The sequence below is a fragment of the Mauremys reevesii genome, linkage group 3, assembly GCF_016161935.1.
Source record: "Mauremys reevesii isolate NIE-2019 linkage group 3, ASM1616193v1, whole genome shotgun sequence".
NCBI lineage: Eukaryota > Metazoa > Chordata > Testudines > Geoemydidae > Mauremys > Mauremys reevesii.
The window spans coordinates 129,591,809-129,605,192 of NC_052625.1; the positions used below are offsets into that span (position 1 = coordinate 129,591,809).

General features: G+C 43.1%; 1 protein-coding gene across 6 annotated transcripts in view; it reads left to right on the forward strand.

The window, feature by feature from the left end:
- The window catches only part of RTN4IP1 (reticulon 4 interacting protein 1), a 34,066-nt gene that overhangs the window by 12,629 nt on the left and 8,053 nt on the right, over positions 1-13,384 (forward strand). For 5 of the 6 annotated variants that reach the window (XM_039529225.1, XM_039529226.1, XM_039529221.1 and 2 more), the window contains 3 exons: positions 518-654; positions 2,504-2,687; positions 4,853-4,945. In XM_039529225.1, coding sequence (XP_039385159.1) covers positions 518-654; positions 2,504-2,687; positions 4,853-4,945 — 414 coding nt within the window. Of the gene's footprint in view, positions 1-517; positions 655-2,503; positions 2,688-4,852; positions 4,946-10,049; positions 10,193-13,384 lie in introns of those variants that run through there. The other variant, XM_039529224.1, reaches the window with a different exon arrangement.

Sequence of the window (13,384 nt, forward strand, 5' to 3'; positions counted from 1 at the left end):
CCCCAGCCCTGAACCCCCTCCTGCCCTCCAAACTCCTTGGTCCCGGCCCAGAGCTCCCTCCTGCACCCCAAACCCCTCAGCCCCACCCCAGAGACCACCCCCAGCCAGAGCCCTCCCCCCCGCACCCAACCCTATGCCCCAGCCCGGAGCCCCCTCCCACACCCTGAACTCTTCATTTCTGGCCCCCCCAAGAGCCCACACCCCCAGCTGGAGCCATCATCCCCTCCCGCACCCCAATCCCCAATTTCATGAGCATTCATGGCCCATCATACAATTTCCATATGCAGATGTGGCCCTCAGGCCAAAAAGTTTGCCCATCCCTGGTTTATGGAGTCGTGCGCTAGTGAGTTGCGCTACACAATAACACAGTGCACCTGCTGTGCCCCCTCTCTGTTGCAGATGTTTATTTGGATTCTGTTGATAATGAGATGTTGGTCTTCTGAGGTATTGTCATTGTTTAAATAATTTTTAAACCTTAGAAATCTTTTTTGTTTTTTTGTTTTGTTTATATATATAGCTAATGAAAGCTTGGGGTGGTCATGTGACAGCAGTTTGTTCTCAGGATTCCAGTACCCTGGTGAAAAAGCTTGGAGCAGATGATGTGATTGATTACAAATCTGGAGATGTAGCAGAGCAACTGAAAATGTTACCATTGTATGTACTAATGCAGTTAAATATTTATATAGTACAGTAGGGACATAGGCAGCAAGCAGACTCCCTTGCATATACCTTTTGGGTTGCTCAAATCCAAAATTAGTCTGGTAGCCTCCCTGCCTCTGGGGTTTTGAGCCTTTCTCTTTGCAAAGCCTTACTTTCTAAAGCAAGCTCTCTGCCTCCCCCCCTTTGAATGTGGCTGTGAAATGAATATCATAAATACAGACTGCTCTGCAGTATTAAGTCAGAAAAAATAGGTTAAGTCAATGGGGAAGAGTTCACTCATTTAAACACATTTCTATAATGATAATGATTTCCACAACTATATCAGCCTCCCTCCAAGGATCTCAAAACGCTTACAAACATTAATGAAAGACCAGGTGGATGAGGTAATATCTTTTACTGGACCAACTTCTGTTGGTGAGAGAGACGAGCTTTCAAGCTACACAGAGCTCTGCTTCAGACTTAATTGTTTCATGCCTCAGTTTCTGTAAAATGAACCGTTGGTGTTGGTATACCTTGCACAGGATTTGCAAAGCTTAATTTGGTAATGTTTGCAGTGCTGCTGAAGCAGGCCTGAAGAAGAGCTCTAGGCTTGAGAGCTTGTCTTTGTCTCTCTAATATCTTGAGACCAACACAGCTATAACAACATTGGAAACATTAATGAATTAAGCTTTACAGGTTTGTGTGAGGTAAGTAAGCACTAATACAGAAAGGGAAACTGAGGCATAGAACAGTTACGTGACTAAAGTCTGATAGCAAGTGTGCAGCAGAGCTGGGAATAGATTGAGCTTTTTTGGAAGCCTAGTCCAGCTGTCTCAGATAAATAACAAATGTTTCAAGATAAATACATTTATGTTTAAAATGTATTTACAGTTTTCCTTGGAATTAGTTGTTTGTTAGGAATTCCCACTTTAAGGATTTTTTGTTTGTTTTTTTCTGAAAGAATTATTCAAATATAAATTGTGATAATTATATTTGAATCTAAATAGTTTGAATTTCAAACTTTCAAGCAAATATTACTTGGGAGAAGAATGTGAAGCTCTAGAATATCTTGAAACTCTCATAAGGTGGGTCTACGTTTGCAGCAGTATGTAAAGTACAGACACAGCACGCCCAGCTAGCACGGGTATAAATAGCATAGGTGAGTAGAGTGTCCTACACATCTGACCCCTACATACACAAGCAGTCTTTTCCCTGTCTACACTGCTATTTTTAGCACTGTAGTGTCCTGCTGTCTCCCCATTGTGGGAGGCTTTTCTTGCCGCAGTGAAATGCTCCAGCAGCTCCCCTGCCTCTCCCCTGACAAAGCCTTTTCCTCACTGCAGTGAAAGGCCCCAGTGGAGGGGAGCCGCTGGAGCCTTTCCCTGCTGCCTTCCTGCTGTCAGAGCCTTTGAGGGCTACATATAGCTGCCCACCATAGTGAGTGTGGACACAGCTTGCCTCTCATGTACCCTATCTGCTGCTGCATGTGTAGGCCAATGTAACACAGTTATAGTGACTCTAAACAATTAGGGTGGTGGTCAGTTTAGCTACAGTGAGATTGTTAGTTGGCCCTGAGATGGTTGTATCCTGTGTAGTGAATGACCAGTAACATATAGGTACAGTGGGGCTGGGTTATAGGGAACTAGGATTTAGTTGAAAGTCTGGGTCTTCCATGCTACATTCCTGTGCACAGATTGTTTCAGTGCCTTGCATCTGTGAATGGACATTTCAGCTATAGTCAATCTCTGCTTAGAATCACCTTTTCGCTCAAATAAACAAGTTAATTACAAGACTGTTGGCCTGTTTCTGTATCTTTTTCAGTGCAACACCGTGCTTTCCAAACACATTTTTTCCCTGTTTCCAGGTTTGATTTCATCCTAGATAATGTTGGTGGACCCACTGAAAAATGGTCTCCAGATTTCCTCAAGAAATGGTCAGGAGCCACATATGTTACTTTGGTAACACCCTTTCTACTGAATTTGGACAGGCTTGGAGTAGCTGATGGCATGCTGCAAACAGGAATCACGATTGGAACCAAAGCTGTAAAGGTACAGTTAATGAAATGGATGCGTTAACTCTATGTAATAAGGAGTTTGGATGCAGTTAGTCTCCTGGTACATGTTTTGGGGTTTTGGCCTCATTCCTGTATGCTTAGTTAGGCATGCTCATACTCTCCCAGCTGTGTTTTTCCTTTCCTCCACATACAGTGTTGGTGATAGCTGAGTGAGAACTGATATCTGTCTGGCTGATGTGGGAGTGTTTTGGGTGCCCCTGAGTTAAGATTTTTCTTTCTACTTTTTTTCCATAGTAAGTCCTGTTGGTATGTCTACCGTAAATGCAACAGATGAAATCCTGGCCCCATTGTAGTCAATAGGAGTTTTGCTATTGACTTCATTGGGGTCAGGATTTCACCCAACACGTTGTTTGCTCCAGTGATGTGCCGTCTTCATCCCTAATGGAGAGAATTCCCACAGGACAGCTAAGAAACACTTTTTCTTTTCCTTTTTCCTCTTTTCTCTCTCCCGACTCGTGTTTCTGGGTGGTGATATTGTTACCCTAATTTTTCTGTCTTCACTTTTTAAATAATTCCTTTCTGTCTGAAACAGACAAGTGAACTCTTTATTTTTTTTTTAAAGGCTTGTTTTTTCCCCTGAACATGCAATTCTTGCTCTCCAAAGGAGTGCTGTTTCAGCAGTTGCTGTGGCTGCATATTCGAATGAGACTCCAGGTCTAATACTGACACTTTAAAAGGGAGGCCTCCTGTTCATAATAAATGTGAAGTTCGAGCCTGGAGAGAAGGCTGTACCCATATTGCTCAGTGCAGCTTTCTGCAGGTTTACATGAGAGGCATTTTGTGTCATGTATCACGTTTCAATTGGATTTGAAAAATCAAAGCCCTGATTCTGTTCTCAAACCAGATTTTCATCATTGGAGTTACTCCTGACTTGTATGGTTGAATGTGAGATCTTGCTGAAATTTTAATCAAAATCCCCTTTTTGATTCACTTCTTTCTCCTAGCAAAATTGGTAGGAGTAGGCCCCTGCTTGTCAGTAGCTGCATTTTAAAGGCTGACATCTTCTGAAAAGCTACCTTGTACAAATGACACCTTCTTTTTCAGCAGATCCTTTAGTTCTGTCTCTGCATGATGTATCCAAGAGTAAAAGCTGGCCTGCAGAATCTATATTACTGGCAATGAAGTTGAGCTAGAAAAAGCTGACTTTACTGTGAGAACCCAGGTTGACCTTGTAGGGCTGCCTATATTTGTGTGTGTGTGTGTGTGTGTGTGTGTGTGTACAATATAGTTTCCCTTTTATGTATATTTAACATAATGTATATATTTTAATATATAGTATAATTAATTGAACAATAGTGAATGACATTGGACTGACAGCTTCAAAGATGGAAAGTGGCTGACTCTTCAAGGAGCATGATGCGTAGCAGCAATGTTAACTTTTTTCACATTTCTCCCCTAGTGTGAATCAACCCTGCCTCTGTGAGTGAGAGAGGGTACAAATAGCTCATTCTCTCTAGGCCTACTAAGTTTAGGATGACCAGACAGCAAGTAAGAAAAATCGGGATGGGGATTGGGGGGGGGGGGAATAGGTGCCTATATAACACTAAGCCCCAAATATCGGGACTGTCCCTATAAAACTGGGACATCTGGTCACCCTAACTCAGTTCTTAGCCACTGATGCAAGTGCTGAGTGATAGTATGAGTATGCCTGTCTGCTGAGAGCTGGACTGAGACAACCAGCCTACTTCAAATGGGCCACCAACCAGTCATCAGGCAGATCGCCACCCTGGGCTGGATTTGAACTGATTACATAGCAGTGAAAGGCTCTGAATCCCTAGCAGAATTCAGGATTCATTCAGAGAGAGAGAGAGTGCGTGTGTGTATACATATGTATATGTGACTTTGCACAGTTTACATCTTGTATAAGAAACAGTCTTGCTTGTCTGGCTGTGAAGATAAGGCTTTTATCACAACTTGCCAACTCATGCAGTTGGACTCTGATCTTATTGTGACAGCGCAACATCCATGTGCAGACATCTAGTCCATGTGCTTCTGTGACATTTAGACACCAGAAAATATTTCCCACATTTTTCTTAAGATACCTTTCTAGGCTCTGACTCTCTTGTTTAAATGTACAGTTCACATTTTGAGTTTCTTTTGTAACTCTTTATGTGTGTTTGTGTGTTCTGTCCATTTCAGCACCTCTGTAAAGGAATCCATTATCGATGGGCATTTTTCACACCGAGCGGCCAATCTTTGGATGAGATAGCAACACTGGTTGAATCAGGAAAGGTATGTTAGAATCAGTAATTTAACCCCCTGTATTATTGCTGAAATAAACGCTGCTTTGCCTTAAAAAGTGTATAATCCACAGTTAAGGAATAAAACATTACAAACTGTTCAGTGAGAGGGCTAATTGTTGCTTTTCAACTTTTCCTTCTCACTTAGTTCTCGCCCAGTGTACAGGATGTAGACATTGATGTTTCCTACTTTGTTAATAATAGGATTCTCCCCTCTTTTCAGACATAACATGTGTTGGGCTATAGGCAAAATGGGCTACTTTTGGCACTGGACGTGATTGTTTAACCTGAACTCTGACAATGAAAATGAAAAAAGGGTGCTGGGGTAGTAGAGACACCTGGTTGGTTCTTCAGTCAAATTGAACTTGACTGCTGCTTCTATCCATGTACCCAACCACCCCCAGACATGTACAGTGCTAGAATATTTAGGGTATTACAGGTCACAGCTGACATGCATTGACAGAGTGGTGTGAGGAATCTTGTATGTAATTATTTCTCTTTTTAGGGGTATAAAATTCAGTGATACTTTAACATAATTTCATCAAGCTCCATTGTCTTTTAAATTGTCAATTGTCTTGAAGTTTTCCACAGAGGAATCAGAAAAGGGTCATGATGAGGAAGGTGTACTATTACTTTCCTGATTTTTCCCAAGTTTAAGAGCTTTTTACAAGTTGTCTGCAAGAGAGGGTGGAGAGGCTCCTCCTGAGAGTGTAATTCGGCTCCCCTCAATCCACACATGCTGGGAGATGAGGTGCTGTAAGAACTGGCCTTGCGTCTCAGCACCTTTCGGGGACTCCCCCACAGTGGGGAAATCTCCAGCAGAGATGCTATGGACAGTTTCCTACTGCCTTTGTGCTGTTGAAGCAGAACAAGGAAGAGAACCTGCCCCTCTGCACTGTTGATTCTAGATGAATCTCCTGGCCATTTCACACTCCTGGGTCGAAAAGATGAGTCCTTTTCTAGAAGTGTGTAGGTTATCAAAGTATGTCCCCATTTGGATTTCCTTTCTCTCCACTATATATTTCCCCCTCCTCTCCCAGAAACTGGTATTTTTAGTTTTGTTCTTTTTTCCCAATTCCTGAATGACCTTTGGGCCACTTCATTGCTGCTATTCACCTTTTTAGTGCTGTTGACCAGGCACACAGGATAACCTGCACTTCCTATTCTGCCCATATACCCAATATGCCACCTCTGAAGTACTGACCAGCCAGTGGAAAGTCCCAGGATTTGTTTTCACTTTAGAGTTAACTGAGGTGATTGTCACCCAGATATGAACACCCTGGTTAGCCTAGGCTGGCTCCGAGCAGCTGCCCTGCCAAGTGACATTTGAGTTGCTATGTCCACATTGCTGCTGCGTTCATCTGTGTATGTTCTAGGGCTTCTGGGGACATATCCCATGGTTCTCTGTGCTGCAATAGGCTGAACCGTTATGATTATTTCTGTCCCTGCCAGCAGGTAGGGGATCTTGGGGGACAATTACCACACGGGTGGGGTGCAAAATAAACTTTATTAAGAAAATGTAAAAACAGGGAAAATTCAATAGTGAGGGGTGTGGGGTTTGTTAAGGTAGACAATTGGGGAGGGGTTTCTTTTGGTGAACAGTATAGGGGGTTTCAATAGTGGGGTATAATACAGTTGGTAAACAATTAACACTGAGGTACAAATGTAACAGGTAGCTAACAATTCCTATGTAGAAAGGTGTGTCACAGCAGCATATAACCAACTAACAGTTATGGAAAAATATGTTAAGTAACAAACAATTTTAGGTAAAAATGTGTCTCAGTGGTGTAAATATAGAATGTGAGGTGTATCAGAGAGGAAAAAGTAACCAATGGGGTTTTATGCTAGATTGGGATGGGGGGAGAGGAGCACGTGGTGGAGCAGAGGGAGATTTAAACTTAGAGAGACACAGAGAACAGACAGACTGTAAGGAGTCAGAGGGACACAAAGAAGCTGGGTGGGGGTTGCAGTGGAAAGACAGACTTAACCACAATTATGCAAAACGCAGCAAAATCTTATCTATGATCTAACTTAACCAAGACTACACAAATTAGCAAGTAACAAAACACAATGCAACAATTCTCTAAGCCTAACTTACAGAGTATAATGCTAAACCTAATTTAACCTAATGAGTGCACCTTATACTAGGGGTGGTTCTCCAAGGGTGTGGCTGCAGCAGTGGAGCAACTGCAAGTGAGCTGCCCAGGATATAATCCAGGGAGGCACAGGTTTATTTCTAGCAGCAAAGGAGCTGCAGAACCAGAAACAGATTACAGATGCAGACCAAGGAGTTAACTTGGGTCTGTCTGTTGGGGAAAGAAAAGCCAGCAGCTAGAACAGGGAGGGTCTGCAAGAGAGAGTTCTTACCAATCCCCAGGACAACAGCAGAGGCAGGCACAGCAGCATCATCAGAGGACGCAGAGAGGACTCAATTTGCTGACAATAATCAGGAGATCTCCAGGCAAAATTCGTTGTTCATGGGAGGGGAGTTTAAAAACAGGGGTACGCTCAAAAACAAACGAGATGGGGGAGAGGGTCTCCCAAAGACCCCTAGCTGATCAGACCAGGTGGCAAAGCAAGGACCTTCTCCGAGGTCTGATTAGAAAATGTCTGGTTATATAGGCAGACTTAGGCAGTTTCCCACCAGTAACTTTGATTGGTCCCCCTTGTTAGAGGGGAGGAGAGAAAGCAGGGAAAATCTTCAGGTGTGCACAGATGTGTCCGGGCTAGTCCTAAGTCACAGGCATGACTTACATGCTCAGCTATGTGGCCATATAAGGTCTTGCATTCTTGGGCAGCGCCCCCTACACCGAGCCCAGGTCTGAACAAAGGAGGCGGGGCCCACCCCCACCTGAGCAGAGCAATGGCTCCGGTTAGTCTGCAAAGGCCATTCCACTGAGCAGGGCCAGGCTATGACTTTTGCTAGCCCCATGGCCGGGAGGGGCGGCCACACAGAGAGGAAAACAAAAAAGGAATGCAGCAGGGAGGCAGCTGTAACAGACAATTTCCTAGTGAATTGTGGGAGTATTTGTCTGTCCTTCTTGGCACATGGGGAATTGTGGGAAGGCATTGGAGGACTATCCGCCCGATTTGGGCTTTAGCCTACATCCCCAGATTGTTCAGTGAGCTTTAGATGAAGGAACCACTAAACTAAGGTCAGAGGTTTTTGCGTGTGAAAGGAAGGGGGATTTCAGACAATACTTGGAGAAGAGCCCATGTCCACTCTGCAGTGAAGAAGTACCTGTAGAGTCCATCCCTCTCCAGGGCAAGATCAGTTGGAAAGCTTGACCCCACCTTGCCCAGCTTTGTATGTTTAGATGCTCTGTGTGGATGCGCCTTGACTTTAATTAGCTTTTTGTGCTGGTTGTCTGGAACCCAGAGGTATTGATTTCTGAGAGATGTTGCAAAGACTTTGTTAAATAACCCATCTCTGTAGGGTTTTTTGTTTTAAGAGAGAAAGAACTCTAGAGTTGCATTTAGCTGTGGCTGTGAATTCTGTTTTATTAAACATCTGTTCCTCTCTTCTTAGATAGTATAGCTTGCTCCCAGTGTTCATGAAAATACTCAGTGCTTACATTAATACAGTTTCCATGAGCAAAGCTAACACACAATGTACACTCTTTACACAGGTGTTGGACTTTATTTGAATATTCAGATTCACATAAATCATGATTAGACCTGGAACAGTGTAAGCAGATACCAGACACATACTCAAATGTGTTGCTCTCTCTGTTGGTTAGTCCGGTGCAGCTGTGTATTTTGTGGTTAATCAGCACTGACTTTCAGGGATCTTGTCTTCTGGGGCGGGAAGATAAATCTATATTTACCAAAAATAGCTACAATAGAATGAGTAAAGGTGGTGAACAAAACAGCTTCTGAACGTGGTGGAGTGTTTTGTTTTCTGAGCCCTTGCCCCTAGGAGTGTGCAAACCATGGGGAGGGGAGGGTTCTCTGGTAAGGGGAGGCATATCCTTCTGCTTGAAAAAAGCAAACTCAGGTGGAGGGGAAGTATAAATAGGAGATGCAGCTGCACAAACAGTTCTCCCTTCTTGTTTGTGTGGGATTTATAACACCAGTCAAATTAAACTAACAGTACAAGTGAGTAACACTGAAGAGTGTGTGACACAATATAGAATGGCTTCCACTGCCTGCTTCTAGACGAGAGAGTTCTACAAGAGAAGCTGTCCATTTTTCCTTACACTGCGGTATTAAGAGCCGTTCTCTGCATAGTCCAGTGTGTTTAACGTGGGGTAAATTAGCTGAATCCAGTGGCAAACACAATACGCTTGGGCTGGCTCCAGTCTCTTGTTCCTCCTCTTTGTGCTGGAAATGGCTCTAGCGTCTCCTGTTAGTGATGCACAGGCTGTATTTGGTCATTAAACCCCCAAACATAACTGGATTCACTTGGACTTCACTGTCAGAATTTTATTAATCACGTGTGTTACTGTCATAACTGCAATTAGACAGGAGTAGTATATTGTTTTAAGAAACATAATATGTCTGTTTTAATTCTTTAAAAGATACCAGAAGAGCAGCTAGTGTATATTTGACACATGTTATGCAAAGGCACCCTGTGAATTAGGTATTGTTACCATTTGACAGATGGCGAAACTAAGGCAGAGAGAGCGGTTTGTGACTTATCTAGGGTCTCATAAGAAGTCCTTGGTACAGCTTGAAATAGAATCCAGAACTTCTCCCTCCCATTCCTGGGTCTTTACCAGCAGAGCATGCGTGTTCATATTTGATCATTTTTCATTAGGCATCTCTGACGTTCTAGTTATTTTAAGATCAAGGCGAGAGAGGTCAAACTCTTCGATATATTTTTGTGCACATAATGCTCATATATTCTGGAGATTCTAATATTTCATTAAGAAGAAAAACCCTGTTTCTAGCCTTTGGGTTCCAAAGCTACCCTTGAATGTGTGACACAAGTAATCACTGCAAGTGCCATATTTGAGTCTGACAGCAGCTTCAAACAGTGCCTCCAAGAGGTGTGAACTTTCCTCCCCCATTAATCTCACTATGATGTTAAATCTAGAGGCTATTGATGACACTTCTAATGTCAGCATTAACTATTTCATTGCATATCATTGCAGTGGTGAAATGGAGAAGGGGGTGGGAGTGAAGGCCATGGAAGGTGGGACTTGAGAGATGCAGCAGGGAAGGAAATGCAGACATAAGAAAGGAGAGAAACAAAGGCATGGAAGAGGGAGAGAAACAGAAAGGTGGTGGGGAAGGAAGAGAAACAAAAGGCAGAAATAGCGGTGTTCCTAAAGGTGAGTGTATTTTCTACTTAGTGACAATAAAGTACCAAACAAAAATGAAATTTTTAGTTGCAACATCAAAGCCAATTCAACTAATGATCTTTGTGCAAACTTCTCATTGACATCAGGGGAGATTCACTGTGGATGCAGGGAGGGGAGTACTGAGTCCTACATTTATACCTTGGCTCATGAACCATAATTACAAATGGAATTTGGCCCTTTCCACAGAATGAGTGCCCCCATCTAAGTGGTACTATGCTTTCATGTCTCAGAATTACAGTGTGTTCAACCCAAAATACATATTGTGTAAAGTTTGTGGATAAATATGCATATTTATATGCAGTGCATTGTTAGTAGTAAACATTTATGTTCATGTCCAAAGGCCTACTCAGGATCAGTATGCTGGGTGCTGTAGAAACACAGAAAAGAACCAGTGCAATATCATTGCTTTTGAGTTATGGGGTTTGATTCTTCAGTTCTTGCTCAAAGCTCCTAGGGAGTTTTACCTGAGTAAGGACTGCAGGACATAGGCTCATCTGTTCACTTCAGAACTGAAAGGGTCAGTGCATCTATCTTATCAGAGAAATATGGACCGGCATGGAAGGATTCAGATTGGCCAAAAGTTTGAAAATTACTACTACTGAGTGAACTCCTAATGCAGCGTTTCAGTCAGAGCCTGTTGAGTTCAGAGCTGGGTTTGATACATTTCAGACTCTTAACTAACATTAGCAAACAGGTTTCCTCTCTCCTCCCCCTTTTAAAACATGCAAGGAGCTCATTGAAGAGCCCAGGGATCCATATCTATAATGTTCTGCGCATTGTTAAGAATGGAAAGCAAGAGAATATTATTCAAACTCAATCTGTTTTTTCAGATAAACAGTTCTCTAGTGGTGGGTGTAATCCCTTCTCTCCCCAGCCTTTAGTATTTAATCCTGTTTCCCTGAACAAGTAAGTGTTCACTGGCAGGGGGCTGATGTGTGGCTGTAAATAGACGGTGTTTGCATTATCCAGTTAATCTCCACTTATTGTCATGTATTCAGCAAACAGGGATGCTCCCCCCAGCCCACCTGCCAGTTCACAGGAAGAGATTTTATCTGAGTCAGTTGATTATAGTGAAGGCCAAATGACTCATTGTGCTGTGATATGGTCAGCCTTTTCAGGGTTATCCAGACAATGGGCTAATCAGCAGGCCAGAGAAAATTTTTAATGCTTTAGATTGCCAGGATCATCAATTTAGTATTCATGTCTCTAGAGCATTGCTTACGGGTCAGTGTTTAAATCAGACCAGAGGTTTCTAACAATGGAGCATCTGAGCTGTGAGCATTTGGTGGCAGTGATACGCACAGTGTTTTGCATTCTGTCAGGTTGGGCTAGGGATTCCTCTGAATCCCCTAGAGCACTATTTTTAAAATGTGCTGTGAACTTTATGTAATATAGTGAGAACCTAAGACATAGTGTTATAACCTGATACAAGTGATCACAAGTAGTTCAAAATGTATGTTGGGTCTATGGAGGGTAATAGGCGTTTTTGTTCTGAAATCTTTATATAACCAGTTTGGTGTCTGGAATTATCCTTATTGTGCCTTTCCTTGTAAGTGGCTCTTCTGTGCTTCCACCTGGGGATCACATCTGAGCTCCAACCTTTCCTGATTACTATTCTGAGAGCCTCACCCTGCCACAGGCCACCCTCACCCTGGGCTAATCAGTGGTTTTCTCCTGTGTACTGTGCACTTCTGAACAGTCTACCTCTCTTTGTTTTAAACGGAAGTGAAACTCGGCAAAAGGATATTGTTATTTTAATAACTTCTATAGGTACTTCAGGTTCCTCAAGCTGTGTTCTGTACAAACAAGTTAGTGAATTTTCCCTGCTCTTTTCCCCCCACTGCTGCTGCTAAAGCAATGGAGGACAGTCACTGCTGTTGATGCTACATTTCCCTTGCAAATAGTCACAGCATTGGATTGATTCACCCCATCAGCATAGCCAAAGACACTATTGCTTTACCTCCCTGTCCCTGATGTTTGATCCCTAGGGCAGCACTGTTTCTGACCAGCATAGCAACACCAAGTTAGTCTTGAACTCAGTCAGAATTGCTCCAATTTTGGGTAGTAGTGAGTGCTATGCAGCCTCTGACTGCCCCCTCTGCCACTTCTCCATCACACTGCAAAGAAAACAGATTGTGTTGCTCCCCTTGTTCAGCCAGGTACAACTTAGTGGCATACAGTGTTGTAGCTGTGTCAGTGCCAGGATATTAGAGAGACAAGGTGGGTGAGGTAATATCTTCTATTGGACCAACTTCTGGTGGTGAGAGAGAGAAGCTTTCGAGGTACACAGAGGCCAGACCTGAAGTAGCTCGAAAGCTTGTCTCTCTCACCAACAGAAGCTATTACCTCACCCACCATGTCACTCCAGAGTGTGTATGCTTGATGCAGCTGGTGAATATATATTAGCACAATGGCTTTAGGGGAGAATCAAATATAATTATTCTGATCCTTTCTTCCAGTTTTTCTTTTGTGTGTGTGAGCATACATGTCAGTCATGCATGCTTTTCCACTTGGCACTGCTGATTTGACTTCTGAGTCAAAAAGCATTGTGACTGCATAAAGAGAGCAGGTGACTACTGTGGCATAATGGGTTGTTTTGATTACTAATGTCCTGGCTTTTTGTAGTCATACAAATCAATTCATACAATATCAGGGTTGGAAGGGACCTCAGGAGGTCATCTAGTCCAACCCCCTACTCAAAGGGGGACCAATCCCCAGACAGATTTTTACCCCATTCCCTAAATGGCCCCCTCAAGGATTGAGCTCACAACCCTGGCTTTAGCACGTCAATGCTCAAACCACTGAGCTATCCCTCCCCCATTCTTTATTGCAGCATTTGGGCTTTGCTGTAGGGTGTTTAATATCAATAATATGAACTGAAAATATGCAGAAGAATGAGTGAAGGACCCTACATCAGGTTTTTCAGCTACTATATTGGGGTTGTGCAGCTGTTGGGGGGTGGAGGAATATATTATGTGGCCAGTTTTCAAAACCTTGCTTGGGAAGTGATATATGGAACCCTTCACTGGTAGATGTTCTATGCACTCATTTCCCAGGCTGTGTTTCTGAAAATGAACCTTTGCAGTTTGGTAAAATTGGGGGCGAGGGATGGTTTGCTTAGAAGC